At 42.6% G+C, this 25,672-nt stretch overlaps 1 protein-coding gene across 4 annotated transcripts in view; it reads left to right on the top strand.

The window, feature by feature from the left end:
- mark1 (MAP/microtubule affinity-regulating kinase 1) overlaps positions 1 to 25,672 on the top strand; it is a 98,501-nt gene that overhangs the window by 57,968 nt on the left and 14,861 nt on the right. For 2 of the 4 annotated variants that reach the window (XM_088933673.1, XM_088933675.1), the window contains exons 4-12: positions 12,222 to 12,270; positions 14,361 to 14,426; positions 15,055 to 15,125; positions 18,420 to 18,476; positions 19,515 to 19,751; positions 20,019 to 20,138; positions 20,871 to 20,970; positions 21,899 to 22,011; positions 25,121 to 25,295. In XM_088933673.1, coding sequence (XP_088789799.1) covers positions 12,222 to 12,270; positions 14,361 to 14,426; positions 15,055 to 15,125; positions 18,420 to 18,476; positions 19,515 to 19,751; positions 20,019 to 20,138; positions 20,871 to 20,970; positions 21,899 to 22,011; positions 25,121 to 25,295 — 988 coding nt within the window. The remainder of the gene's footprint in view (positions 1 to 12,221; positions 12,271 to 14,360; positions 14,427 to 15,054; positions 15,126 to 18,419; positions 18,477 to 19,514; positions 19,752 to 20,018; positions 20,139 to 20,870; positions 20,971 to 21,898; positions 22,012 to 25,120; positions 25,296 to 25,672) is intronic. The other 2 variants (XM_088933674.1, XM_088933676.1) reach the window with 1 other exon arrangement.

Here is a 25,672-nt window from a genome sequence, read left to right on the forward strand (position 1 = left end):
GGACCCTTAGCCCTAGAGGGATTAAAACAGCTGTACATATCAATGACTTGGGTTTCTTTCTTCTTCCATATCTTCTTTTTTGTGCCCGTTTATTGCCACATATTCAAGCATTTATGCAGCCCAGTAACTAATTCAGTGAACAAGGCTTGTATCTCAGAGGTTATGTCATCAGTGGATAAGAGGCTCCTGTGGCAGCAAGTGTTGGTGAGTCTTGAGAAGCGGACTGAAGCCACAGACAATAGGAATCAAAGAAAAGAGTGTGGGACACATGCAGTAGAGTTCGAGTTTCACTGAATAATAATTCCAGCCAATAAAGAGACATTCCATCATAAATAAGATGGTGAAAAAAGCAACGGAAATGATTCATTTTCAAGTGTTAATGTTTATTACCCTTTTTATGCATTTCTTAGGCCCTGTGGTTTAGGGGGTGTGTGTGTGTTGGGGGGGGGGGGGGGTATGTAGGGCCAGTAGTTTGGGGGGATTTATAACTTTGAAACTTTTTTCGGTTGTTTATCCTGAGGAATTGTCCCCCCTTGTAAAACTTCAATAAAAAGAGCTGACCTTAACTGTCGGGTACTTTGAATTTGTTACAGGGTCCAGTTTGGACTTGGTCACTAGAGCAAAACTGCTTTCTTACAGTCTTAGTTGTTTTTCCTAAGGGTCATCACAATTTCTGCAGTTACTGCAGTATTGTTCCTGTCACTTTCCTCTCGGAGAATCACTGACAAGGTCACCCTGTTCCTCTCCTTCGGCAAAACATCATCTTCCTAGACTTGGCGGATGGTTTACAGCTCTCACTCAAGTAACTGGCGGAGGCACGTGTTGCAAAAGCAGACCGCTGGCGAAAACCATTTCTTGTTTCGTTAAGGCCTTTGGATTAACTGAGACTGTTCCTGTCGTCTGCTTTTGTCCATAGGATTTGCTTATGGTTTTCAACATGTTTGATTACAAGTGCTGTTTCTGGCCTGCTACAAAAATGGACAGAAAAAAAAAAGCTTGCCGTTTTCTTCTTAAGACTTTTGCAAATGTGACCCATGATGTGAGCAATGAGGAGGTTTTCGGGCAGTTCTCGGGCAGGGGGTCTGGTCCACAAGGTGGAAGGAGGTGGCACGACTGTACTGCGCTATTGCTTACAGAGCTGCAAGCAGTTTCATGCAGCAGCACAGTTTTCTGTTCAAAGCAGCCTCACCTCATTCCTGAAGAGGCCCCTGTGGGGAATGTGGCAGCATATGCACTTTGTGTCTGTCCATGTCAGCAGGGTGACCTGGCCGTGCTGCTGTCACCAGTGCTGCTCGTGCTGAGCCTGCGCCCTGCAGGGGGCGCCACTCCTCTAACACTCATTGCGTTTCGAGAAGCCGCTGCAAGCGCAGGGCCCTGACGGAACCGGTGTGTCCTCGCTCCAGGGCTGTCCCTCTGCGTGCAAGCAGGTATTTATAGCCCCATTGTAGAGCTGTGTGAAGGAAAAGCACCGTAGGAAAGGCCTGTTCTTTTATGACAATAGTGCAGCCCAGCATCTCATTTTCATCTTGTGAATAGGCAGGATTCTCCATAGTGTTCCCTCTTCCAGAGGTTCCATGTGTTGTATAACGGTAGGCAGTGTGGGCAGAAAGATAATTGCTCTGGGTTCTCTGGGTGAAGCGGACCCAGATCACTTCAAGGAGATTAGAAGTGCCGACTGACTTCAGTGAACCAGCGATCAGCTCTGTAGAGGACTGAGATAATGGCTGTTATTAAAGCACTTTGCTGTTGCTGAAATGACTTTCAATGAAGACGAATTCAAAGGGAACCTGGGTATTACCGAACAGAGCAATTTCAAGACAAAGGTGATTTTTTTTCTTCCCTCCATGTGAAAGGGGCTCGAATTAACTGCAGCGCAGTGGAAATTGGTGACTCCTACTGTGACTTGTCTGTTTTTGATAGCCCTTACACCTTGACTAAGTTTCTTCCTAAAATTCAATAAAAGCTTTAAAACATTATCCCGATATAAGAGAAAGTAATTTTTAGAAAGATAACGTGTGTAGCAAATGAGACTTTACAGCCTTGTGTGGCCTATATGTATATTGACACTTCTGGATATAACACACTCTGGACATGGTTAAAAAACTCCACTCGTCTGAAAGTCAGCCAGACTTGCCTTGGGTTTTGAGATGAGTTTTTCTGTTTTCCTAAAATCTATCTATACGTTCTGCACTTTAGCTATAGTTCACCTATACAAACAAAGGTCTCATTTCCCCCCTTGTGACGCCCTTTGGAAAGCTTACAAATGATTTCCATTGCAAGGTCTCTTGATTGAGAAGAAAAGTTGTCTCCGGTAGTTGGTGTAGAGGTAAGGCACTTTCCTCTGGCATCACTTAATGCCCCTGCGGTTCTCCGTGTTCCAGGTACCATCTGTGAGTCTTTCGGAGCTGCACCCAGTATCCTTGTTTCAGCTGTGCAGTGTGGGAACTGGCTGGGAGAAGCAGCAACAATCTATTCTTAGTCCTCCCAAGCTTCTTCATACATGTGTACAAGCTACTGAACACAAGAAGTGTGAAGAGGGTTCCAGCTAATGCCTTTTCATCTATGGATTTTCTTTTGGATCAATAGATCCGTAGTCATTGCAAATTGGTGGCACACCAGAACCAAGCCTGGCCCATTCCTTGACTAGACTAAATCTCTGGTGCATTAGTGGAGTGAGAGGTGTGTGTGTGTTCTGTTTAGTCTTTTTAGGCCTTGTTAAAGCACAGTTTAAAAAGTATATGTGATGTTTTTATTTGTGGTAAAGTGGACCAGCTTAAAAAAAATGGTAAAGGATAAATCTTTTGGGAGGGCTTCATGACTCCTACAAAACCTGCACTGGAAGTAAGCTTCACTCCTTTTACTTGCCTTGAGGAGATGATCATCCTGCTGTTTTCACAAGTAGCTGCAATCCACTGAAAATATGAAGTAAAGGCTTGACGTTCATGCCCACAGTATTTAACACTGTACTGCAAACTTAGTAGCATAAAATTGCCTATTTGGACCCAAACTAAAATATTATAATATGAAGCGCAGAGGCAGATCTTAATACAGTGGTAATGGAGTCTTTTTGCCTACAGACTCATGGCTGTGAGAAGAAGGTCTAGTACAACAGGAGTATTTGAAGGAAGATTTTCAGTGGTACTGGAAAGTGCAGAGCTAAACGTTGAGAAGTCTTGCCAGTCACAAGGCTTATTTTATGCATTTTGTGTCAATTGCATGTGAGCAGATGTGATCAGAGCATTCACAGGTCCCCGTCTAAAGCACCAGGGTTTATCTATTGGCCTCTGCTGTGGCTCAGTGGGAGTCTGGATTTCTGCCACAGATAAGAATACACTGCACATGGATCCATTGTACCGGCAGGAACAAAGAGGATCAGGGTCTCTCAGCTCTTCTTATAGATGCCACCCACACATCTATATCTATTCCCACTTATTAATAGAAGTCATTGCAGCTGCCGTGCAACTGGTATGAGGCAAATTAGTTTACTTGCATTTTTCCCTGAAAACTGTAAACAAAGCAGTTGAATCTGTTTCTCTTGACAGCTTCAACTAATTGATATTAATTAATTGCACATGAGCTCCCTTAAAACAGTGGTATTTCTTTTGCAAAAGAAAAAAACATTTAAATTGAAAGCATTGACCTTTCTCATTCCACTTCCTCCCCCTCTGACACAAACTGGCAGCGAGCACTGTTCATGTTCAAGGGAGGATCGACGATTCCACTTTTCCACTAAGTAACTTGCACGTTTTATTCTCAGCAGAGCAGTTTAAAAAAGCTGTTTGTGTTTAGCGGTTTTTCCATAGTGAGAGCACAACTCCAGTTACTCTATAATCACAGCCACCCCACTCCCTCCCCTCCTTAATGGACTTATCTGTACAGCAGTGCTAAAAATGAGGTTGCCTTGCACCACTGGCCTATCTCTGGAGAGTAATAGTGGTGTTGAATTAAAATCAGGGGAGGTCTGGGAAGTGGTATTTACAGAGGTTCCAGGATCAGCTTCAAGGGGGCTGTGGAGCCCTGCAGAGGCAGCACGGTGGGCCAAGGTGAGGGGTTCTCAGCTTTTCACTGGAAGGCTGTGGGTTCAAATCCCAGGTCAGACACTGCAGTGTTATCCAGCATGCCGAGCTGCCTAAATGGGTGCAAATGTAATTATCACCTACTAAGCTGTGTCATAATGCCAAAGACAACAAGAGATTACTGACGTATATGTACAGTATGTTAAGTGCTGTATACATGTATTGTGTGTGTTATCAGGGGCAAATAAAGGATGAGGGTTTTGGAGTGGCTTCTATGCAGAGATTTCATAATCCCCTCTGGAAGAATATTAAAAGAAGTCTGCAAACGTACGGTACATATTTTGCTTTATGACCCTGATGTTTTTAAAAAAATGTATAGAAATCCGATACGTATCACACAAAAGAGAACCTTTTAAAAAAACTGCAAGATGTAAGTATAATTGAAGGAATCAAATAATTATTCTGCGTTTTCAGTTAAAACTAACAAAGACCCTTTTCCAAAATGCAGCATGAGATGGTCACAGAACTTCCGAACCTTTTAGCCGTTAGTGCGCTGAACTGCACGGGGGGGATCGGACAATGAGCACGTTTCTAAGATGCTGTCGAAGCACATTCCCTGAATCCTTCAAGGATGAGGTCCTTGGATCAATAAGCTGTTAGCTACTGAGCCAGGTGGGCTTACAGCCATTCCTGTGATGTGCTGCTGACATTCACCATATGGATTTCCTAATGCACTCCGGTGCATACCCTTGTCAAACTCCCAATAACAGTTAGGCCGAATGGTCCCCTCTCGTTTGTATCTCGCCCGTTTCTTAGGAGCTTCTTGAATCAAGGATCTCGTCTAGCTGTTCCTTGAGGGAAACCAGAGTATGGGCTCCAACAACCTGGCTGGCAAGCTTGTTCCATATTCCCCCATTCCTCTGGGTAAAACAACCCCCCCTGTTCTTGGTTTTAAATGCACTTCCACATAGATGCCTGTTGTGCCGTCTGGTTTTTGTATTTCCCTACTAGTTCTGAAGAAGTTCAGTGGGTTGACAGCCAATGCCTTGCTTGCAAGTTATTTTGCTGAGCACTGGTCAGATCAGCTAAATAGAGGATTGTAGTTTAATTTGGTTTTGCAGGGGAAAGCCAATTTTAGGTTTTATCCACAGCATGGTAACAATGAGGTCTACCTGCTGCAGTTACTCGTTTGAGATGGGGATTCCATTATGGCTTGCTGTTTATTACCTGGGGTTTAAACACTTCTCTTCATTTCTTGCTGTGCTGATCAATAGCTTGGGGTGGAGCGGTGGCCCTGTGGCTCAGGATCTGTGGCTGGAAGGTTGCCGGTTCAAATCCCACGGCCGGCAGAGGAATCCTAATCCGTTGGGCCCCTGAGCAAGGCCCTTAACCCCAACTGCTCCAGGGGCGCCGTATAAGTGGCTGACCCTGCGCTCTGACCCCAAGCTTCTCCCCCTGTCTGTGTGTCTCATGGAGAGCAAGCTGGGGTTTGTGAAAAGATGAATTCCTAATGCAAGAAATTGTATATGGCCAATAAAGTGATCTGATCTTATCTTGTAATTCTGTTCACTGTAATCCCTTCCTCACTGGGCCCCCACTGCCCTCAAGTGCTGGCCTAAAGTCTCATCAAGAACGGAATGCTGGGTGATGGGGTGTAGCACCAGCTGTACTCTGTATCATCTCATCTTACTTGTGTCCACCACAACCCCAGAGGGACAGGGGGTTGTTAATGCCCTCAGTGTGGTCAGGACCTTAGTTTCAGGTGTCATCTAATGGGCAGCAGAGCTCAGTGTATTAGGCCAAGGCTTGGATTTCCAGGTCCAGAGTGAAGACTACCCCATGCATGTCCACCAGCAGTGTGGTCTTTCATGTGCCATCTATAAACAAGCACAGCTTTCCTTAGCATCAGAGATCAGCTGAGGTCAGACGGTCAGGGGGGTCAGTCTGCTGGTGATATAGATGTCAAGTAGTATTTATTGCTGAAGGTTTAATTCATAGTGTGACATCCAGTGTGCTGTGTCTCCTACTGTGTATTTTGAATCCAGGCAGTGGATTCAATGCTAAAGACATTGAAATATACATGCTAACCTGTATATCCAGTCTGAAATTAGACAACAGTTTCTCTTGCTCTTTAGCTCACGATCAGCTCAATGAGGTCATTAAGAGCAGAGGCACATATAAAACCTATAGACACCGCAGACCTCTAGGGCTGGAGTTGTTCACCACTGCTTTGTATTGATGAAATTAGTGCTTAACTTCTGGGAAGGTCTAATGTGTTCTGGTTTTGTTTCACCTGAACTATAAGGTACATGGTTGGTGTAATTAAAGAATTCACTGTGAAATTCTAATAATGGTAAGCAGATTCTGAGGTGTTGGAGCATCGGCCTTTAATGTAGTGAATGGTTTAAGTAATGTATGTTAACAGACCTTCCAAAAAATCACATAGATGACTATTTAAATAATTTGGTTAATTGTTTAATTGACTTCTCAGATTGAAACAAAAAACAGAAGACACAAGGCTGTCCTGGAGTCAAAGGGAGTCCTGTTGTGTGCAAATAAGACATCAGAAAGATACCAGCCAGGCCTGAGCCTGAAGGGACCCCTACAGCATGTAAAAGGGCAGTTATTGTGGTGCGTAACCTGCCTTGTCAGACATGGACAAGTACGGTTTGGAGTACAAGACTAAAAATAACATGAAAAACAGAGGAAAAGAGGAAAATAAAGTGGGATGAAATGAACATCTGTTATAATTAAACTTGAGTTCATCTGTGTTCCTTCACTGTGTTGCGTTCTGTTCTGAGCACAGAGGTGCCATTTTAAGTGCTGCTCTTGTATACAGGAAGATTTTGAACAAGTGGATATTGCGCTTGAACTTGAAAGTTTTAGTTCCTGGAGAGTCAGTATTGTGTCCTTGTTCTGCAGCTTTACCAGCCTTGATATTTTTTGCACTTAATTAGATGAGTGAATGTCCTTGTGGCTTTGCTTTTCTTTTTCCCCTCCTTGTTTCCCTGGAACTCATGTGAGCATCATAAACAAACGTTCAGTAGTGTGTAGTGTTTTTGATCTAGGGGTTCTTTAGGGGTACTCATTGCTGCTGTTGTATTTGTAGGTGAATCGCAGAAGGTTGTGCTCTTTGCAGCAGTAATATGAGCTTCCTGATAATTTTGCAGAAATGTTTTTCAGGTTTCAAGATTGGACTTGTGATTTTTGTGCAGTGAGAATCTAGAGTAATTTTATGTTCCTTAGTAACTCGTATTATAGAAAATGTTACAAGTAGTGCACCTCTTTAAGCTGTGTGTATGTTTTGTGTTCTGTTGGAGTGACGTTATTGTGCGAGTCTGTGGCAGTGCTTCTGGGAACACATGTCATGTTCCTGGAGCTCATGTGGACTGAAGCAAATGACTCGTGTTCCATTTGCAGTGGGATCTAATATGCAGTCCTGTCACTCTGGGTTTGATCAGCAGCGTTTGGCGCTGCTTGACTGCTGAAATATTCCCCCTCTGTGATCCGAGACAACGAGATGCTTCCTGTCCGTCGGAGAGTGAACTGAGCGCAGGGGTGCGCTGGTGTCGGAGACTGCTGGCAGCATGAAGGGTGAGGGAGGGCCGAAGCATATGTTAACTGTGCTTGTTGATTCACAGGCGTGTTGCCGAGGCCAAAATGTCTATAAAACGACAGGTCATGAAAAGCCAATCTGCTCATGTTGAAGAGAGCACACAACGCTCTCTTCTGACTGCCTTAGTTATGGTGTTGTTTTTAAAGGCTTGTGCTCTCAGGCCTCTTTTTTGTGAATTAAATAATGTCTTCTTTTTAAAGTTTCGATGGGTGTATCATCTCCACTAAGGCGTATGCAGCAAAAGCCTTTCAATAGATAATGAGAAACTCCAAGCTCTGTTCTGTCTGGAATCTGTGCTGTGGAGGGTGGCTTCTCTGTGATGTGACAGATGTGATTGTTTTTCTTGCTTCCCTCTAAAACCTGCTGTTTGCCTGCAGTGCAGTAAATCTTCAGCGCTGTGCTCCCTGTGCCACGCTGGCACTCGGGGTATATTAGTGCCAAAATAAAAAGACAGGACTCACACCTTCACCTCACCCTTTCGGTTACCAGTAAGAAGGTGCAACATTTTGGAAAGCGTTTTCGAAGTTGAAAGTTGAAGTTTAGTTCTGCTCAATGAGGGGTCTTGCTATTGATTGACAAGACCTGGTTTAAGCCTCTTACAACAGAGAAACATAATTAAAGCAGATTTATTTGCGCATAGTGAGGTAGGCTTATACCAACAAGTCATGTAAGGTGACTAAAATATATTAATATAAAAGGCTAAGTGTTCATGACATTTTAAAGTGAAGAAATGGGGTGTTTATAAATGGGATTGCATACATTTTCAGGATAATCTCATCTAGTATGATTAATATAATTAAAAGTGAAGTGTTTACAGTAAAAAATGTGCATTAACGTTCAGGCTGTTTCACTTGTGTAGTCTGTTAACCTTGTAAGATTCCTGGGAATGCAGTGAAAGTGTAGTTGTTTGTCACATTTAAATTCGCAATGGCTGGCATTAAGTGAAATATGAAGTTTTGTGCAATAAATGAAATTAATGAGACTTTTTTTTTTCTCCCCGCCAGTAATAAATACACAGGGAGGGTTGTTGTTTGATTTCTACTGGATATTTTATGGTTGCACAGATTTTAGGATCAGTTGTCAGATGGGAATGGTGACAGTGTGGCTTTAACAGGTTTTTGTAAGGGCCCAGGTGAGCAAGCCTTTAATTTGTTGATGACAGGGAGAAATGAAAGGGCCGTACCCTGTGCAGTGAGAGAGCACACAGCAGTGTCTGGTGAGATGCATCTTTTCAGCCTGGTGTATTTTATTCCTCACCAAAGACATTGAAACCTCAGTTTCATTAACAGGTTCATGCTGTGCCAAAGGTTTATTTTTCTGAAGCTGAGCCTCAGGGAGTGGGCCTTGAATTCTGTTCCAGTGAGCTGTACTTCTCCCAACTCTCTCTCTGTCAGTGTGAAAGCCAACGTGTTTTGTCCATTTCAGAACCATTTTAGTATGCTCCATGAAAACTCAAGAACAGTCAGGAAAAAAAACTTCTGAGAAATTGTTTTCTTTAATGGATTTCAAAATGGTGAACATTTCCCATTCCTTGTCTTATCCCACTGTCATCTTTATCTGATGAGTACCGTTCAACTCGTCCTGCTAGACACTTGTCTATATTATATTGTATATTGTCCACTTTAATTAGGATAATACTATAATAGTGCCTTTAGGAACTGCTTGCATCCATTTAGGTAATCTGCCACAAAGATTCTCCCATCGCAGTCTGTCTGTTGTTTCATCATAAATCCAGCTACTGTACTCAAGGGATTTTTACGGCTCGCTTGAATCACACATCACATAGTATTTGAAAGTAAAACTGAGCGATTTTTCAAAGCTCGTGGTTTCATTCATGTTGTAGGCCTGCACACCATTGCATGTTTTACAGGTGAACATCTGCTCTTTCTGATGAGGTTTCCCTGTTCAACCAGTCTACCATTCCAGCAACAGCTTCAGAAACGATTTCTGAACGCCAGCTGCGGGACAGAGCCCCACACAAATGTGCACTTGCTTGCAAATACAGGGTATTGGGTATACAAATATAGGGTACTGCCTTGAGCATGGATGCTGTATAAGAAGATCTTTTGCTCCAAGCTGAAATTAGGTGCTTAATGTTAAAATCCAGGAGGTGGGTGTCTTGGAGCATTGCCTCGTCAGCCTCACATGACTTTTTACTGTTCTGTCTCTCTCCTCAATCAGAGCAGAGCAAATACTGCTGTTCTGAGCTGAAGCTGCCAGAGCAAGAAGGAAACTCCATCAATCCTGCAGCACTGTCCTTTCACACAGGCAGCATCATTTGTATTTGGTGCTACATGGCACACAGTGTTCCAGACATGAGAACTATCCTCTGACATTATCCAGAGAATGGGCCATGCAATAAAATTGATGTGCTTATCCAAAATCTGGTGTTCATCTGTAGTGATATGAATTAAGAGTGGTTTGTTTTCTGTCTTCTCATTTTTATGAGATCTCATAATGGCTTGCTGGTTTCATACCTTATTCTATTTTCTTGTTTTTCATCTCCATGCTGACTAATGGTTCCAGCAGGAAGAGTTGGTGGGGAGATTTGTCAGAGCTGTCAGGCAGGTGGCTGGGGTTTAACCCATGCAGATAGTGTGTGCTAGACCTGGTATCAAGCAGCACAGTGCAGGTAGTTTCAGGACTGGACTCACCTCTGTTTATTAGGGTGAAAAATGAGACCTGCCAATCACACCCCACCAATCAACATCCCTTCAGCTCAGTCCCTTTAACCTGCTCCTGCTCCTCTCCAACACTTTAAAACTATCAACTTCAAAAGTGGAGATGATTGAGTACAGGTGGGTGACTTTGATTGATGGGCAGCTTGATGAACCTCGCACACCCTGAATGGGGTTTGAACTCCAGTCTGCAATACATTTCCCTTCTGTCCTTGTCATCTGAGTCTTCCAAAGCCATCTCTGTCTCCTAAGACAACTTACCTAGTTTTTTACTTTGGAGTTAAGAATAGTGCCGGGATTTTGAAATGGAGTGCAGCGTGAAGGGTAGAAAGCCCCTAATCGTCTTCATAAACAGCAGTGTTCAGGGCAAACACACACCCCGCTTCTTGGATTGTCTGCTTTGTGCTGGAGGTCCCCATGTTTATCTGCAGGTGACTTTTTTTCAGTGATCACAAAAGTATCATGAGCAGACTATCACCGTGCATGTTTATCACTTTTTTCAGGAGATTTGGTAATTTTACATCCTGTGTGTGGCACCTGAAGTATTAACACATTCAGGCTCTCATACGTCATTTTTTACAGTGTGTCCTGGGAAAATGTGTCAAGTCAGTGGAGATGTCATTTAATTGAGGCTGCTGTAAACAGTTTGTCATTAGTGTCGGTTTGATTTGGAAAGCTCTTAGCAGATTGTAATAGGATTTTGATTGTTTTAAACGATAGCTCTTTTTGTATTTTAAAGAAGAAATCTGGAAATAATTAAGAGAAAGGTCTTAGAGGAAATCTGAGAAAATCCTTTTTTCTTTCAGTCCCTTTGGCTACTCATGTTTGGGGAATTATTTTGCTCATTTTGGAGAGAACGGTGTTGCTCTTAATAGAGTAGGCTATAAAGGAACATGTCAAGAAATATGTTCATAGCAGGTTACTTAGAGAAATATTAAGACCTACTGAGCTTCTGCTAATGTGCTGGCGAAATGAAAGCCCACAGCTTTCAGGGTTCATTCTCGGCAGGACTCTGCAAAGCTGGTGCTAATCCTATTTTAGTCCAGCATTGTTTTTCGTTTCAAAATCGGTCTCCTTTAGCTTCTGTTTTACCTGCTGTAGCATTACAGAGTTCAAGAGGCCTGCCTTCCTGCATGCAGGGGCCGGTTGAGTTCCAGGAGTGGGGAGGGCGGACAGCGGTGTTGCTGTGGCAGCTGGCAGTCCTTTCAAAACACAGCAGTCCCCTGCAGTGTGCAAGAGTCAACTGGCTCAGGCTTGTATCTCTGCAAAAACTACAGTGGGAATCTCTCAAATGTTTCAGCCCGCAGAGAGATCATGCTGTATACCGAAAAAAAAACATTGCCTTTGGAACAATATTGGATATTGTGACTTTCTTTTTTACAAATAAACAGGTTTATCCATTGTCTTTGCTTATCACTAGAATCAGTGTACTCATAATGTCATGGTACATTAGAAAGATAGGGTCAGTCTGGGCTTTGGTTGGGCTGGTGTATTTAACATCGCAGCCGAAGTATCTTGGAAGAAAAACTAACACTGTTGTCATCGATGATGTTGGGGGAAAAAGCTGTTTATTCTTTCCAGAATGGTGGAAATGTTGTATTTTTCCATCATTACACCCTGAGTGCAATTAAAGATCACAAACTGTCTTTTAAGTTTGCTTTTCAAAAGCTTATAAACTCTTTGAAAAAGGAAAATTCAGTGATCATTATTTAGCCAGCGGTTTTGGTGCTGCACTCAGACATGGTTTTAATCTGCTTGCTGGGAAGCCATAGTGCATTATATTTCAGATAAGCCACCTTGTGGTAGATGGTCTGAGAGCATCATTACAGAGGTTTTCTGCTTCACAGTAGTAGAGGTTGCTTCGTGAAGATTGCTTTTTTTAACTTCATGCATGTTTTTCTGTTTCAACAGCTCTTTCGGGAAGTAAGGATAATGAAGATCTTGAACCATCCTAATATAGGTAGGATCAAACCTGTATTCTTCCATGTAATGCATGTTGGTCACCTCTGTTTTCCTTGTCCTTGCCTGTGTGGGGGAATTTGAGAAAACAAATGGCAGGAGCTTATTAACGCTTCAATAAAAGGGAACCACAGTTCTTCCTTGATCATACTGCATGACAACCTATTAACATGTAATAAGAACCCAGTTTACATCCTTGGAGAGAGGCAGAAAGTACAGATTAAAGCAGGGAACTTCATTATATACTGTAAAGAACACCATGGTGACAAATTGTATGTTGCTGTGAGATAAAAGGGGTTGTCCTTTTTAACTATACATGGTAGAGACTGTCCAGTTAACCTGGTACTGTACATGTTTCTGTCACACAGATCAGTGAATTAGCTTTAGAAAGTATCTGCTGAGAAGGCTGAGAGATGATGAGCTGGGTTTCGCAGACACAGTAGATCGCATTCTTTGCACATCTTCAAAACTGGGACCTGCTTTCTTCACAAAACCGTGTGAAGGTTCTGAGTTCTGGTTCTAAGCAGCTCCAGAGACCCGGAGCAGTCGACTGGTAACACGGCTGAGCTGCAACAGAGGGCAGGCTGAAAGCAGGCAATGGGGAACCCCTTCCTCCCCCAACACTGCCTGCAAGACCGTCACCTTATACAATATTGCTTAAAGGTTGTGAGATCGTTCTGTTAATTAAGTGGGTTTTGGGTGAGAAAGACCCGCTCCCGACAGAACGGGCCAGTTCCAGCGTTGCTGTTTGTAAGTGAGCAGTCATCATTGTACTAAAGCGTGAGGCAAAACTGCATTTCACACTTCTGCAGAAAGTGTCAGTCATGGTTGCAAGGTGTAACATTAAAATTGACTTGATAAATGCATTGAATGTAGAAAGATGCCCAGATTTCTAATGCAGTTTGTGGGAGTGGTGTGACTTAAATGCATCTGTTGAAAAGTGGGCAGATTTACAAATTAAGAAAAAAAAACTTGCTGAACGAGCACACTTCCTCACAGCTGAATAAGTGCGAAATATAATTCTAGTATACTGTGAAGAAAAACTTTTCACTCTTCTGTTTATTATTTTGTTCTGTTCTGTTGTTTTGACTAATTGATCATTCATGACTGACATTGATACACTTGACCCACTTTGACTGCTACATAGGCCCTAAATCACCTCATTAGTGAGAGCTGACTGGGTACAGGCAGCGTTGAATCTCAAACTGGGTGAAAATCAAAGACAAATGCAGAAAAGAACCAATATGCACCACTTATCAATAGAATCAGTAATATTTGTGTGTGTTGAAGCAACATCAGAGACGGCCTTGCAATCAGTGGAGTTGAGTTATCTTTCATCACCCCTGTGATGGATACATGTGCAGATGTGCAGAGTGATACACTAATTGTGTACAACAGACCGATTGCCGAAGAGGTCTGTGCGCGATGGCCTGGCAGGAGTGTCTGAGTCACGCAGAACTGTTTATAATGATGGCATTATGACGGCACAGCTTTATACTGATCAAGTCCTGGAGCTCGCCTGCTGCCCATCCCGACATTACAGCGTCCCAGCAGGAAAAAACACACCATTTCATGCTCCTCATGTAGCAACGGCTTTCTTGTGTACTGGGAAGGTGACAGTACCCACCAGACTGGTCCCAGGGAACGTCTGTGGGAGGAGGTGGGATGACAGGTGGCACCTGGGGCTCAGATGCCAGTGCAGAGGCACACTCGATTTCCAGGCTCTGCGGTAGAAAGAGGAGAGCATCATACAAGACCTAATTTCTGCAGCCTGGCGGAAAGCGTGCATCACAGATGTACAGCGCAGGCCACACATGCTACTACCCTGTGACTTTCACAGTAGCCTATTGATCACTCCCGTTAATGACGAGTATCCTGAATCAACCTACAGTGTGTCACTTCTGTCCAATACGGAGCATGGACACCCGTCACAAAAAGATCGGCATTTTTCATTGTCAAAGAACTGTGTTGGACTGGCCATTTGTAGTACAAAACCCCAATAACTGTGCTGTTCCTTTCTGTTTTAGATTACAGATTTTTATTCTGTAGTGTATTTTTTCCTCTCATATTATGTTTTTCCTCTCTCTGCAGTTAAATTATTTGAGGTCATTGAAACAGAGAAGACACTTTATTTAGTAATGGAATATGCCAGTGGAGGTGAGTGGAAATTAATCAACAAAAGTAAACTGATATGCAAGATCCTGCCACCAATGGGTGCTTTCTAACCCCCTAAATGACTAGTTACAATAAGTACTGCACATTGTTCCTAGGTACCATTAAGAATTCAGACTGACGATGGAAAAATAAACCGGAAAGTGAAAACGTGCAGCTCATTCAGATCTAGATCAGATTCAGATTTTTGTGAATGTAATCATAAGGAGAGTTGAATGTCTTCTGGAGAAGCTGTCCAGACAAGCTGTATAATGGTTATAGCTTCAGGCTAGAAAGATTCATTTATTTTTACTCTATTGCTCAAGAGCTTGGTAGTTGTAAAGCAGGCTGGAAAGGAACTTTAACCCTGTTTAACTCCAGGAATTCAGGCACATTGTGGACTTCATTCCTGTATCCCAGTAACCTTGAATGATTTTACTTGGTAGATAGTTTTTAAATGTAATCTAAGAAAATGCTTATTTTTCTCAGTCCTGGAGGTGCACATGTGACCTCGTGTCAGTCCTTGCTTCTTTAATGGCTCAGTGTGCTCCCCTGGGTTCAGATAGATATTGAAAATAATATCTAACAAGTTATTTATGTAACTTGTAACAATACGTATGTCTCTCCATCACAGGAGAAGTGTTTGACTACTTAGTTGCACATGGGAGGATGAAGGAAAAGGAGGCCAGAGCAAAATTTCGGCAGGTGAGATGGTGGTTTTTCACTTGCTCCTACTATTTGGTCGACATCATTAACCAAGGTGACTCATGGTTATACATGGATTACAATACAATCTCAAAATCCCATAACCATTCTGTAAATATAGATTGTACAGGGGGAATTTAGCTTTAATGCATTATTAAAATGAAGAGAAATAGAATCTTAAAGTGGCACTGTGTACTGTAGGTAAATGTGCACAATTTTAAGGACTGGAAATAATAAAAGAAGCACAGTGCAAAACTACCGAACGAAAATTGTTCATGAGCTACAGTTAACTACATTAATTACATTAACGTCCAATGTACATTTCTTTTGCTGTTTACAACCTGAAACTGATTGTTCAGGTTGTAATCAAAGAATGTGGATTTCTGAACCAAGGTGTTGGGAGCTCCTTGCTCTTCAGAATTATCCCCCGGCTCTAGTGCTGCGAGGAGCCGTGGTGGATCAGACGGCAAGGTTGTCTAGCTCCTGACCGAAAGGTCCCGGGTTCAGTCCCAGGGAGGGGCAAGCGATGTAACTTGCTCTAATTCCTTCACGACGGCTCCCAGGTCCACTCAGCCTGCTGTCCAAATGAGTACCGGGGGTTAATCCTTCTGGGGGTAATAGGCAGGCCGGACCGTGATGCTGACCAGTGTCGGATGGTCAAGAAATATGGTGGCCCTTACCCCCCATTCCCTCGTGGGCCTTTATGGCCTGAAAAGGGGACCCTACCTACCTACCCCTCTAGGGCTGCGGAAACAGACTCCAGAAATGTGAATTAGTTGCTGATGTTAACCTTTAAGATAAGTACTGGAGACACAGGACGCAAGGATTATGAAGCGCTATATATTTTACTGTTACTGCGGCCTGTAGAGCTAAGAGGCTGGTTGATAATACCTTTTTTGGTTTTCAAAGGGGTGGGCCCACATGTTCAGTTCCATTTAAGTTAGGAGAGTATAACACTGTCGGCACAGCCCTACCAAAGCACTGCTCCAGTTCAGCAGAACCCGACACTCTTGGAGAAGAGGCAAGAGATACATGGGGCAGACGGACCGCATAAAGCCCCGTACTGCACTGGGGTCCCCCTGGGGCAGGGCAGCTGGCGGACGTGTTAGAACAAAGCCTACGGTACATTCAGGATTCTTCTGCAGTGTCTGGAGTTGTCATCCTTAAATCCTGAATATATCCATACATTTCCAGATCTCTGGTTATCACTAATATATTGCATTTTAACATACCATTACCTTTGTACCTTTGCACTTTTGAATTGCTCATTAGCACCCTTAATGCCAAACTGGTATACCGGTGTTATTGATATTACTCTGTGTGTGCACTGCCTTCCCTGTGGTCCTCCTTTTATGTCTATATGACAAATTGTTTTAATTATAAACTTAATCAAGACAGCCTATTATCCTGAACTGTATAACTTGAACTTTTCCAAGCCATCAGGGAGACTCTGTTGAAACAGATGTCATCTCTGCGCACTGTGCTGACACCTGGTGGCTACACCATCTTTTCATTGCTTTCTGCACTGTGTCAAAGATCTTTGGTAAAACCATTTAGCTTTTCTGAACGCATTCAAGCCTTGTGAATAAAGAGTGAACCTTTTTATCGTTTTTTCTTCAGGGGACAGCTTGTGTATCAACCCCCTGTAGGACTTTTAATTCATATGATTTTTGTCTAATTAGAGTATTAGTCTCTGTTACGATAGGCTAAGGAGCGGGACTTATGAATGGCTCCGCTGGATTGCTATTTGATTTGTGTCTGCATCAGTGCTGAAAACATTTGTTTTTTTTTTAAATAATTAAAGATCCATAAGTTACAGATAAATTGAACCCCCCTTCGCTGTTGGAAGGTGGCGATGTGTGTAATTAAAGAAGCCCATGGGGTCACACTGCTGCCACTTATTGTCTTTTATTCCAGGACAGAAAACATCTGTATGGGGGAAGGCTGTGCTGCAATTCTCCGTCAGTTGCGCTCAGTCCGTCAGTCAGCTGTCCAGCAGGGGTTATACTCCTGTTGACCGTCTTCTGTTCTCATTACCAGATCAAGTTGTTCAGACTGTCGATATCTGGTCAAATAGATCGGGCAGTCTAGTTCCATGGCAAATAAATGTCAGCTGCTGGCGTCTGTTGTTGATCCCTCAATCTTAAACTAGTTCATTTGCTAGAACATGGTAACTAATTCTTGCTGAGGTCAGTGAGCACTCATCTCATCATTGACCAGGAGACAGATTTAACAAAATACATTTACTAGGCATGATCAATAAATATGATAGAAAGCTGTTTTCTGTTTTAGATGGGTGAAATAATCATGTATGCTGTTAAATCAAACTCCAGGGGGGTGAGCCCCACTCCAGCAGGACTTATACAAAAGCTGCCTTGCAGTTCCCAGTCTATAAAGGATTGGAAAAAAAAACATTTGCAGTCAGTGTCTGATAATGTGTTACAGATCATGTGGAACACTGTAGATGTGCAGCCCTGAAAGATAAGCGTTCCTTTAATTGAGTGAATTACTCGATTAATTGAATAAAAACGTCCCAATTGGGTGTTCCAATCTTTTGAAATGAACGATTTATGGAGGAGCTATATTATAATCAGGGCCAGGGGTGGAGTCCCCTGGTGTATCACATATAAAGCATTAATCCAAATAATAATGAATTTACATCACGCTAACTGCTGTTTCCCTGTTATTAATTTCCAGCATTGCTGTTACACACTCTATCAACGTATTTTCTGGGAAATTATCTGTTTTGACATCCTGTGAGGAACTGTTCCCCCACATTGATTGCAAGAAAATTGCTTTTGCACAGTCAGCCTATGCTGTCTAATGAGGCACTGGGCTCAGATGACTGTGCAGCAATGCAGGTTTTCTGAATGTGGCTGATAAAGTGGAAATAGATTGGAGAAATCAATAAAGCCAGAAGCAGCAGGGTGTGAAACATGCAAAAGATAAAACGCATAAAAATAAAATCTCTCACTTGAACATCCTAAATTAATAAAACATACGTATCCTGTAAATCTGTCTCATTTCTTATCCTTACTCAATACAACGTTTGGTTTTATATTGTAATTCTGAATTACTTTATTATTGCACTTTGAGAATGTGACATCTGAAGATTCGTTATAAGTGCCGAAAGTTGCTTCACGTGGTCGTCCACATTAGAGCCACTGTTATTTTAGGATTGTACTTAAGAATGCCTAAATTCAACTCTTTTTGTTCAGTAATCATGTATTACTGTATGTAAACAAGTCAAATGTAGTAATAATAAGAAATAAATTGCTGTTTGTTTTTTTCCAGATTGTTTCTGCAGTGCAGTACTGTCATCAGAAACGGATTGTACACAGGGACCTGAAAGTAAGTGGTTTCAAAGGTCTGTTTTGTGCGTCAGTGTCGTTGTCACTTGAATCATGTAGACTACAGCAGAATCCTGGAGTTGCCTTGGGAATGCAGCTTAGCTTGGCAGTAACTCTGAAAGATGTTGTGGTATCACAAGCACAGATACATCTTCCGTACATGAAATAAACCTTTGCCTGTTCCTCTGCAGCCTACGCATGCTGACACAGCTCCCTGCTTGACCCTGTTCTTGACTGTGGTGTGCACATCTCTGAGCTTCCACTCCATTCGTGTGGCTGCTTTGCTGGGTCGTGCTGTTTCCTGTTCCCAGTAGTTTTAATGAACAAGGAGTGGTTATGACCAATCTGTCACTGACCTTTTACCTCACAGCTCAATAGAATTAGCTCTTTGGTAACAAGCTGCTTTGTTAAATGGTTTTCTCCACTGGCTTTGAATACCGTATCTATCAGTGCTTTTGACTGACACCTTCTCCCATCTGCCTGCCGTTAACATTAAGAACCGCAATTAACATTACATTAGCTCTGGATTAGTTATTATAAAGTGCCGTCTTCATTTCTGTCACATTCACTGCATGCACCATCACCCCTAGAGCACGGACAAGCGTGTTTGACATTTTTTCAACTTGGTGTTTATTTAAATATCAGTCTACTGAGAAAAAAATCTCATATTTTAGTCCCGATTAGATTTCGGCTCATTTCTGTTGCTTAGGACATGGTAGGATACAGCTGTTGATATCGCCAGTACTTGTTGGATGTTGTAATGTTTTTGAATATCTGACTAGCTCAGTCATTAGTCATTCAGGACCTTTTATATGTTTAACACATCGCCACCCTTAATCTGAAGAAATTCAAGAAACAGTTCAAATTATTTCGTTCATTTGCATGGAGCGTTTTCTTAGAAATGCAAAGGTTTCCCCGCGCGCTCAGAATTCATTCTGACGGGTTTAAATGAGCTCCTGGCTGCAGTGCAGCGAGGATTCGAAGTGGGTGCTAGGTTTGTGCATTTCTGCCCTGGTGTGACCTGCTTTTCTTTTGACAGGCAGAAAACTTGCTGCTGGACGCCGACATGAACATTAAAATCGCCGACTTCGGCTTCAGCAACGAGTTTACGATCGGTAACAAGCTGGACACGTTCTGCGGGAGCCCGCCCTACGCGGCTCCAGAGCTCTTCCAGGGCAAGAAGTACGACGGGCCGGAGGTGGACGTCTGGAGCTTGGGCGTCATCCTCTACACACTGGTCAGCGGCTCACTGCCCTTCGATGGCCAGAACCTAAAGGTAAGGTCCGGTTTAAAGCGCGTTCACAGCCACAGATTATTACAGTTTGGTTTCCAAGTCAATTTCAATGTTAATTAATTAAATCATTACACGGAACTGTAAATAAGCTGATGATCTTCGTGCACAGCTCCCTAAGAGAACCTGGTGCTGGCTTGTACTGACCCAGTGTGGTGCTTTGTTGACTTAGAGGGTTTCTTGGCTCACTGCTCTGATGCCATTGCAGACAGGGCTGTTGCCACAAAAGTACCGAACTGTTTTTCATTGTAGGAGCTGCGCGAAAGGGTGTTACGAGGGAAGTATCGGATCCCCTTCTACATGTCCACGGACTGTGAAAACCTGCTGAAGAAGCTGCTGGTGCTCAATCCTGTCAAACGAGGCAGCTTGGAAGTAAGTCGCCCCTCTGAGTTTCAGTGCTGAGCGCTTTTCCTTTTCCGTGCTGGGGTTCATACATCTGCAGCAGTGTGGTTCTATTTTTACAGAAGTGTTTCAGGATTTATGTCCTAAAATGTGTATTCATTATTTGTTACAAAGCAGGAACATACTGTATATCTCCTGCTACAGTGAGCTGTATGCTCATTACCAGTGCTTCTTCCAGAATTCAAGTTACTTTAAGTTTTTTTTCTGGATCCACTTCAGGCTCTTTAGACGTTTTCTGTTAAGCTTTTTAAAAGCAGTGCTTACTACAGAATGGAAAAAAGTGTATTTGAAACACCAATTAAATAAGTCAACATTTTGTTTTCTTGTTTTAATATTGTGCTGGCTTAGTATTATTTGGAACTTGTGCACGGGCCTTGCACGGTCTCAGACAGAGATCAGTATTGAGTCAGTTCATAGCGGTTTTTAATATTGGCTATTATACATGCGGTTCGTGGAAATTGCTTCAAAATATGTTTTTGTCTATTGCCAGTGCACCTTAGTTATTATTTAAGATAATAGCAGACTTGGGGGACATAGATAAATTGATTTTGTGTTTAATTTGCAAATGAAATGCAAGGGACGGCTTTAAATTATCGTGACCGAAACAGTCCCCATGCAATCTGTCATCTTTTGTTCTGTGTCATTCAATGCCGCATGATGTCTCCAGCACCATTCTCCTGAACATGATCTCTCTCTCGCTAGCAAATCATGAAGGACAGGTGGATGAATGTCGGCTATGAGGAAGAGGAGCTGAAGCCATATATTGAACCAGAGCCAGATTTCAGCGACACCAAAAGGATAGGTCAGCCTCTTTAAATTCTGGCCATTTTGCTGTTGTTGGATGTCGGTCTGCAACTTTCTGCTAGTATTTAATGTAATGTCCACTGCAGCCCCCTGATGTGCAAACGCTTGACTTGTAGTTTATGTCATCATGTTTTCTGAACGGGTCAAGCAAATTCATGATCCAGCCAGGTGGGGCAGAGACCAGTACTGCCAGGCCCTGCAGGAGCACCAGCCTTGAACAGCTGTGTTTCCTGGTGCACAGCTGGCAAGCAGCCCCACTCTGAACCTGAAGGAGCCCGTTCAGGAGTCACTGTAGCCTTTAACCCTTTCAGTGGTTGAGACAGACTTGATTATTCAGTGGGCTCCCAGGAGTCATAACAATATTGAACATCCTAAAATGATTAAACCCCTGCTGTTAGAATTATGAAGGTATTTGATTATAGACAAAGGTATAGGTTTCAGAAAACATTTTCATTGGTCTCTGTCACTCTAAATAATGTTATTTTTTATTTTAGCTTCCGATAACCAGGTTTAATTGCATTATTAATCTAATTATTAAGCACTAATAGAATGGGGAAAAAACTTTCAAAGGCTTAAGGTGCATCGTCTCACTCTGTTTAAATCAATTATCATAAGGAACAAAGCCATAAAAGAAAACATAAGGTATATTATAATGTCAGTATCCTTAATTTTGTGTTGTTTTTCTACCTGAGAAATCTGATCAGGTTTTCATTGTCTTGACTTGTGGTAGTCATTTAGTTTCTAACAGCGGTGATGAAACATTAAGCAGGTTTTGACCTGAAGTGCAGGTTACATAATGTGTTTCAGCCAGTTTTTCAGAGGTGCCACATTCTATAGCTCAAGTCTTAGAACTTTTTAAGATATCAGTCGTTCTTCAGTGCTGTGTGGATAATTTCCCTCTTGATAATCATCTTTGTTTTCCACAGAGCTAATGGTGACAATGGGATTCTCAAGAGATGAGATTACGGAGTCTTTAATTGGTCAGAAGTATGACGAAGTTATGGCCACTTACCTGCTACTGGGCAGAAAACCTCCCGAGGCAAGTTCTGAGAGCTCCCGAGTCACAGCCTCCGAGCATTACAAAGAAACATAAATCCTGTGTGAAACAAAGCATGTATCTATACAGATGTAATGGAAGCTTTTAAAAATGTAGGCCTTGAGCTAAATTATGGTTTAAAAAAACAGCTTCCACATTTCTAACCTTTTGGATCATGTGCACCTCCTTAAGAAATGAATAGCATTACGTACCTCTCAGTTTCCTCATTTTTATGCAATTTGTAACGTTGAATGACAAGTTAATAACTAATAATTCATGTGCAATCATTGTCAAATCTGAATATTACGGTTACGGAATAGGTCTGTAAGAGCTCCTTCATTCGATCCTTGGTTAGTTAACAAGCCCACATCTTGTGAGCACAGTTAAAATGTATTCCAGGTTTCCTGCAGGACCGGCTGTGCTGGGGCAGTGTGGAGTGGTGCCGTGGGATTTTTATAAGTGCTGTACTGAGTTTCTTTAGGTTGTGTGTGAAGAACGGACTCATGTGACGTCACTGGCGCCCCATTTGTCACATCTGTATTCTAAATAGAATTCCTGATTCTCCCTGCCATGTGAGAGCCCTCAGGGCTTCTCTGTCATCGGCTCTGCTCTGAATGATGGAGAGTAACAGGAATTCCTTCATAAAAGCCTCAGCGGAAGAGCTGAAACAGCCCTTAAAAAACAGAAATGAAATAATCAAAAGAGGATTCAGATGTTGCTGACTGAATAGTGGCCTATTAAAATTAATGATGGTCATTCCCTGCATGTATATACTAGTATACTTCATCCCAGAGTAACCCTAATTTACATAAAAGAGAGGACCCCCTTTATTCTCCCTATTGAATGGCAGCACCCATAAGGATAATGTGCAGCACCCATTCTGCACCAGCACCGCCCCACACAGCAGTTAATGTAGCATTAATACCCACCATTCTTTGACACAGCCGTAAAGAAACATTTCCTGCAGCATGTCGTAGAGAAAAAAGACAATAGCACCCTTATGCACCTGTATAAGGCTGTTATAGAGCAGTGTGATTCCCTAGCCTTTGGCAGAAACAGGTGTGCCATAAGGGAATTATTGATTAATATTTGGTTGCTATTGGAAAGTTAACGATTTAAGATGCAGGAGAAGATAGCCTGGATAATATCCCAAGGTCCCAAATTTCATAGGCAGTTCATACAGTAGCAACCCCAGCTATCTGCCTCTGAACGCGAGCCCCAGTGTCTTCCTTCATAGAGCTACTAGCACTCATTGAGGTATCATTCCGTCAAATTGGTGGCTGTCTTGCACAGATCTCACAGTGCTGTTCAGACTGTAGGTGCCAGAGTTTCTGCGATGCCACTCGGATTTTATACTTCGGCACAGCATCTTAGTTTTCAAACCAGCTCTCTTTGCTTCTATTGGCAGAGGGGAGGGGGGCAATGTGTCTTCGGTAAAGCGATGTCACCAAACTTGCAATATTAAGGCAGGATTTTAAACAGTAGTAGTGCAGCTGTAGCAGTAAATCAAATACGGTCCTGCAGCAGAAATCTGTCCACATATTGCAGTGAGCCTGCTGTGCTGTCCTGTGATATTCTTCAGGCCAGTTGATGGCTGTGAAAATGTGTTCTTTCTCTTTATCGTAAAAATGCCTTTTACTTTTACCGTGGCTGTGTACATGTATGTGTCTGTGAGTGCTTTTTGTACTTTCTGGGCAGCTTTGGTATTACACAGCAGACATTTTAAGTTATTTTAATTCAGGGTTAGATTGAATTTTAATACTGGAAGTGTTGAGTGGCAGTGTTGAATAGCCTCTAAGTGCAATCAGTAGATTAATAAATCCATCCTTTGCTGTTTGTAGTTGAGGTGCCAGATTGTCTCATTACTCACTAGCCTTATGTGCTTTATCAGAGGGCCCTGACGAGTGTTAATTCATTAACAGGATGTTAAATAAAATGAGTTATGTACATACTTTAAAGCAGCTTCTTTTTGGAACACGATCCTCTCTCTCATTCTGATTTGGCAGTTTTTGTTTTTCTCTTGATCTTCTGCTCTTTGTATTGCTGGATTCTTTTCACTACAAAGTGCAGAAAAGAGGAAATCTCTTCAGCTGCATCTGCGTAATCTGCCGTTTAAGTACGAGGATTTAGTGCTGGCAATTCCCCGTGAGCAGGGTACGTGGATGTTGCCCTGTGCATTTCTTCTAGTCGGACATCAAAGCTTTTCTGCAAGGATGCAGATAATGAGATCTTTTAATCTAGCCTCTGAATTTATGAATGACCTAAAATTCATTAGTGAAGTGGTAGTTAAACTTCCTTAGCCTGGGCTGGAAAAACTCTAATTCCCTTTTCAGATGGGTTTTGATTCTGCTTTCAGCGCATTCCGTCAATTTGCGTCCTTTTAGGTAACCTTTTTGCATGCGTGTCATCTGTGTGATGTCCGTTCCTATCCCTGTACTTCAAGCGAGAGGAGTGTATGGGAATCATCACTTCCTGTATGTGATGCAATAACTATATTTAGCTGATGCTCAGGCGAAATGAATTGTGGGAATTAACCCCATTCAGAAGCTTTGGTGTGGTTCCAGAAGGGAATTAGTAAAAGGTCCCCATAAACACATCTTATTATGGGGACACATATTCACTTCTTAAAGTTGCACATTTAAGCATCTCTTGACCAGGGGTCTCAAACACATTTCCTGGAGGATGTTGTGTTCTTAACCTAATTTAATTAAGACTTATGTTTAGACTTTCTAAATTAGACATATATGGGATTTTTAAGGTCTTTTGCAGTTGATTGCATAAGGCAGGGGTGCGGTCATTGTCCTGTAAATCTCTTCAGAGCCTGTTTGGATGTTATACTGCTAATTAAATAATTAGCTCAGCTATGTAACTTGGACCTTGGACTGCGTGTAAGGGAAAGCATCCAGAACACTCAAAGTCCTCCAGGAATTGAGTTTGACACCCGTGCTCTGTGATTTTTTGCTTTCTACAACAATAATGCATATTCTAATATTGCAACATTATTACAGAATTCTTTTCCCTCTTTTTATAAGGCTAGCTGTAAATGCAAAATAAAGGCATGGGTGTACAGGATAAATGAGTCACATTTCCATTTGTCTCTCTCGGCCCGCAGTTTGAAGGAAGCGAGTCCTTGTCTAACAGCAACCTGTGTCAAAGGTCACGACCCAGCAGCGACCTCAACAACAGCTCCACGCAGTCTCCGGCCCACTCCAAGGTCCAGCGCAGCATATCGGCCAACCAGAAACAGCGGCGGTTCAGTGATCATGGTGGGGATGACATTCAGCCAAGTAAAGTAACACACAGTTCCCGACTCTGAGTGTGCAGTGATGTCGCTAATCCCTGCAGCTGCTGCAAAGCCTTCTGCATCCCCCTGCTGGCCGGCTGGCACCCCTGCAGCTTGCAGCCCGTCTGAAGGCAGGACTTCCCTTGCATGCCCATGGAGCTGCTTCTCTGCCTTGCCGCTGGGCTGAGCTGTTTGTTTTTTAAAGTTTGCCGCTTTGAGAAAAGATAAAATGTCTTGAGCACGTTTTTATTGTAATTGAGGGGGCGTGGCGGGTAGTTCTGCTACCTCACAGCTCTTGGATCCTGTGTAAATTCTGGACTGGAGTGCCTTCTGTGTGGAGTTTGCATGTTCCCCTGTGACCAAGTAGGTTTTTTGTGGGCA

Source organism: Atractosteus spatula, chromosome 15 (assembly GCF_055471065.1).
Source record: "Atractosteus spatula isolate fAtrSpa1 chromosome 15, fAtrSpa1.hap1, whole genome shotgun sequence".
NCBI classification, from domain to species: Eukaryota; Metazoa; Chordata; class Actinopteri; order Semionotiformes; family Lepisosteidae; genus Atractosteus; species Atractosteus spatula.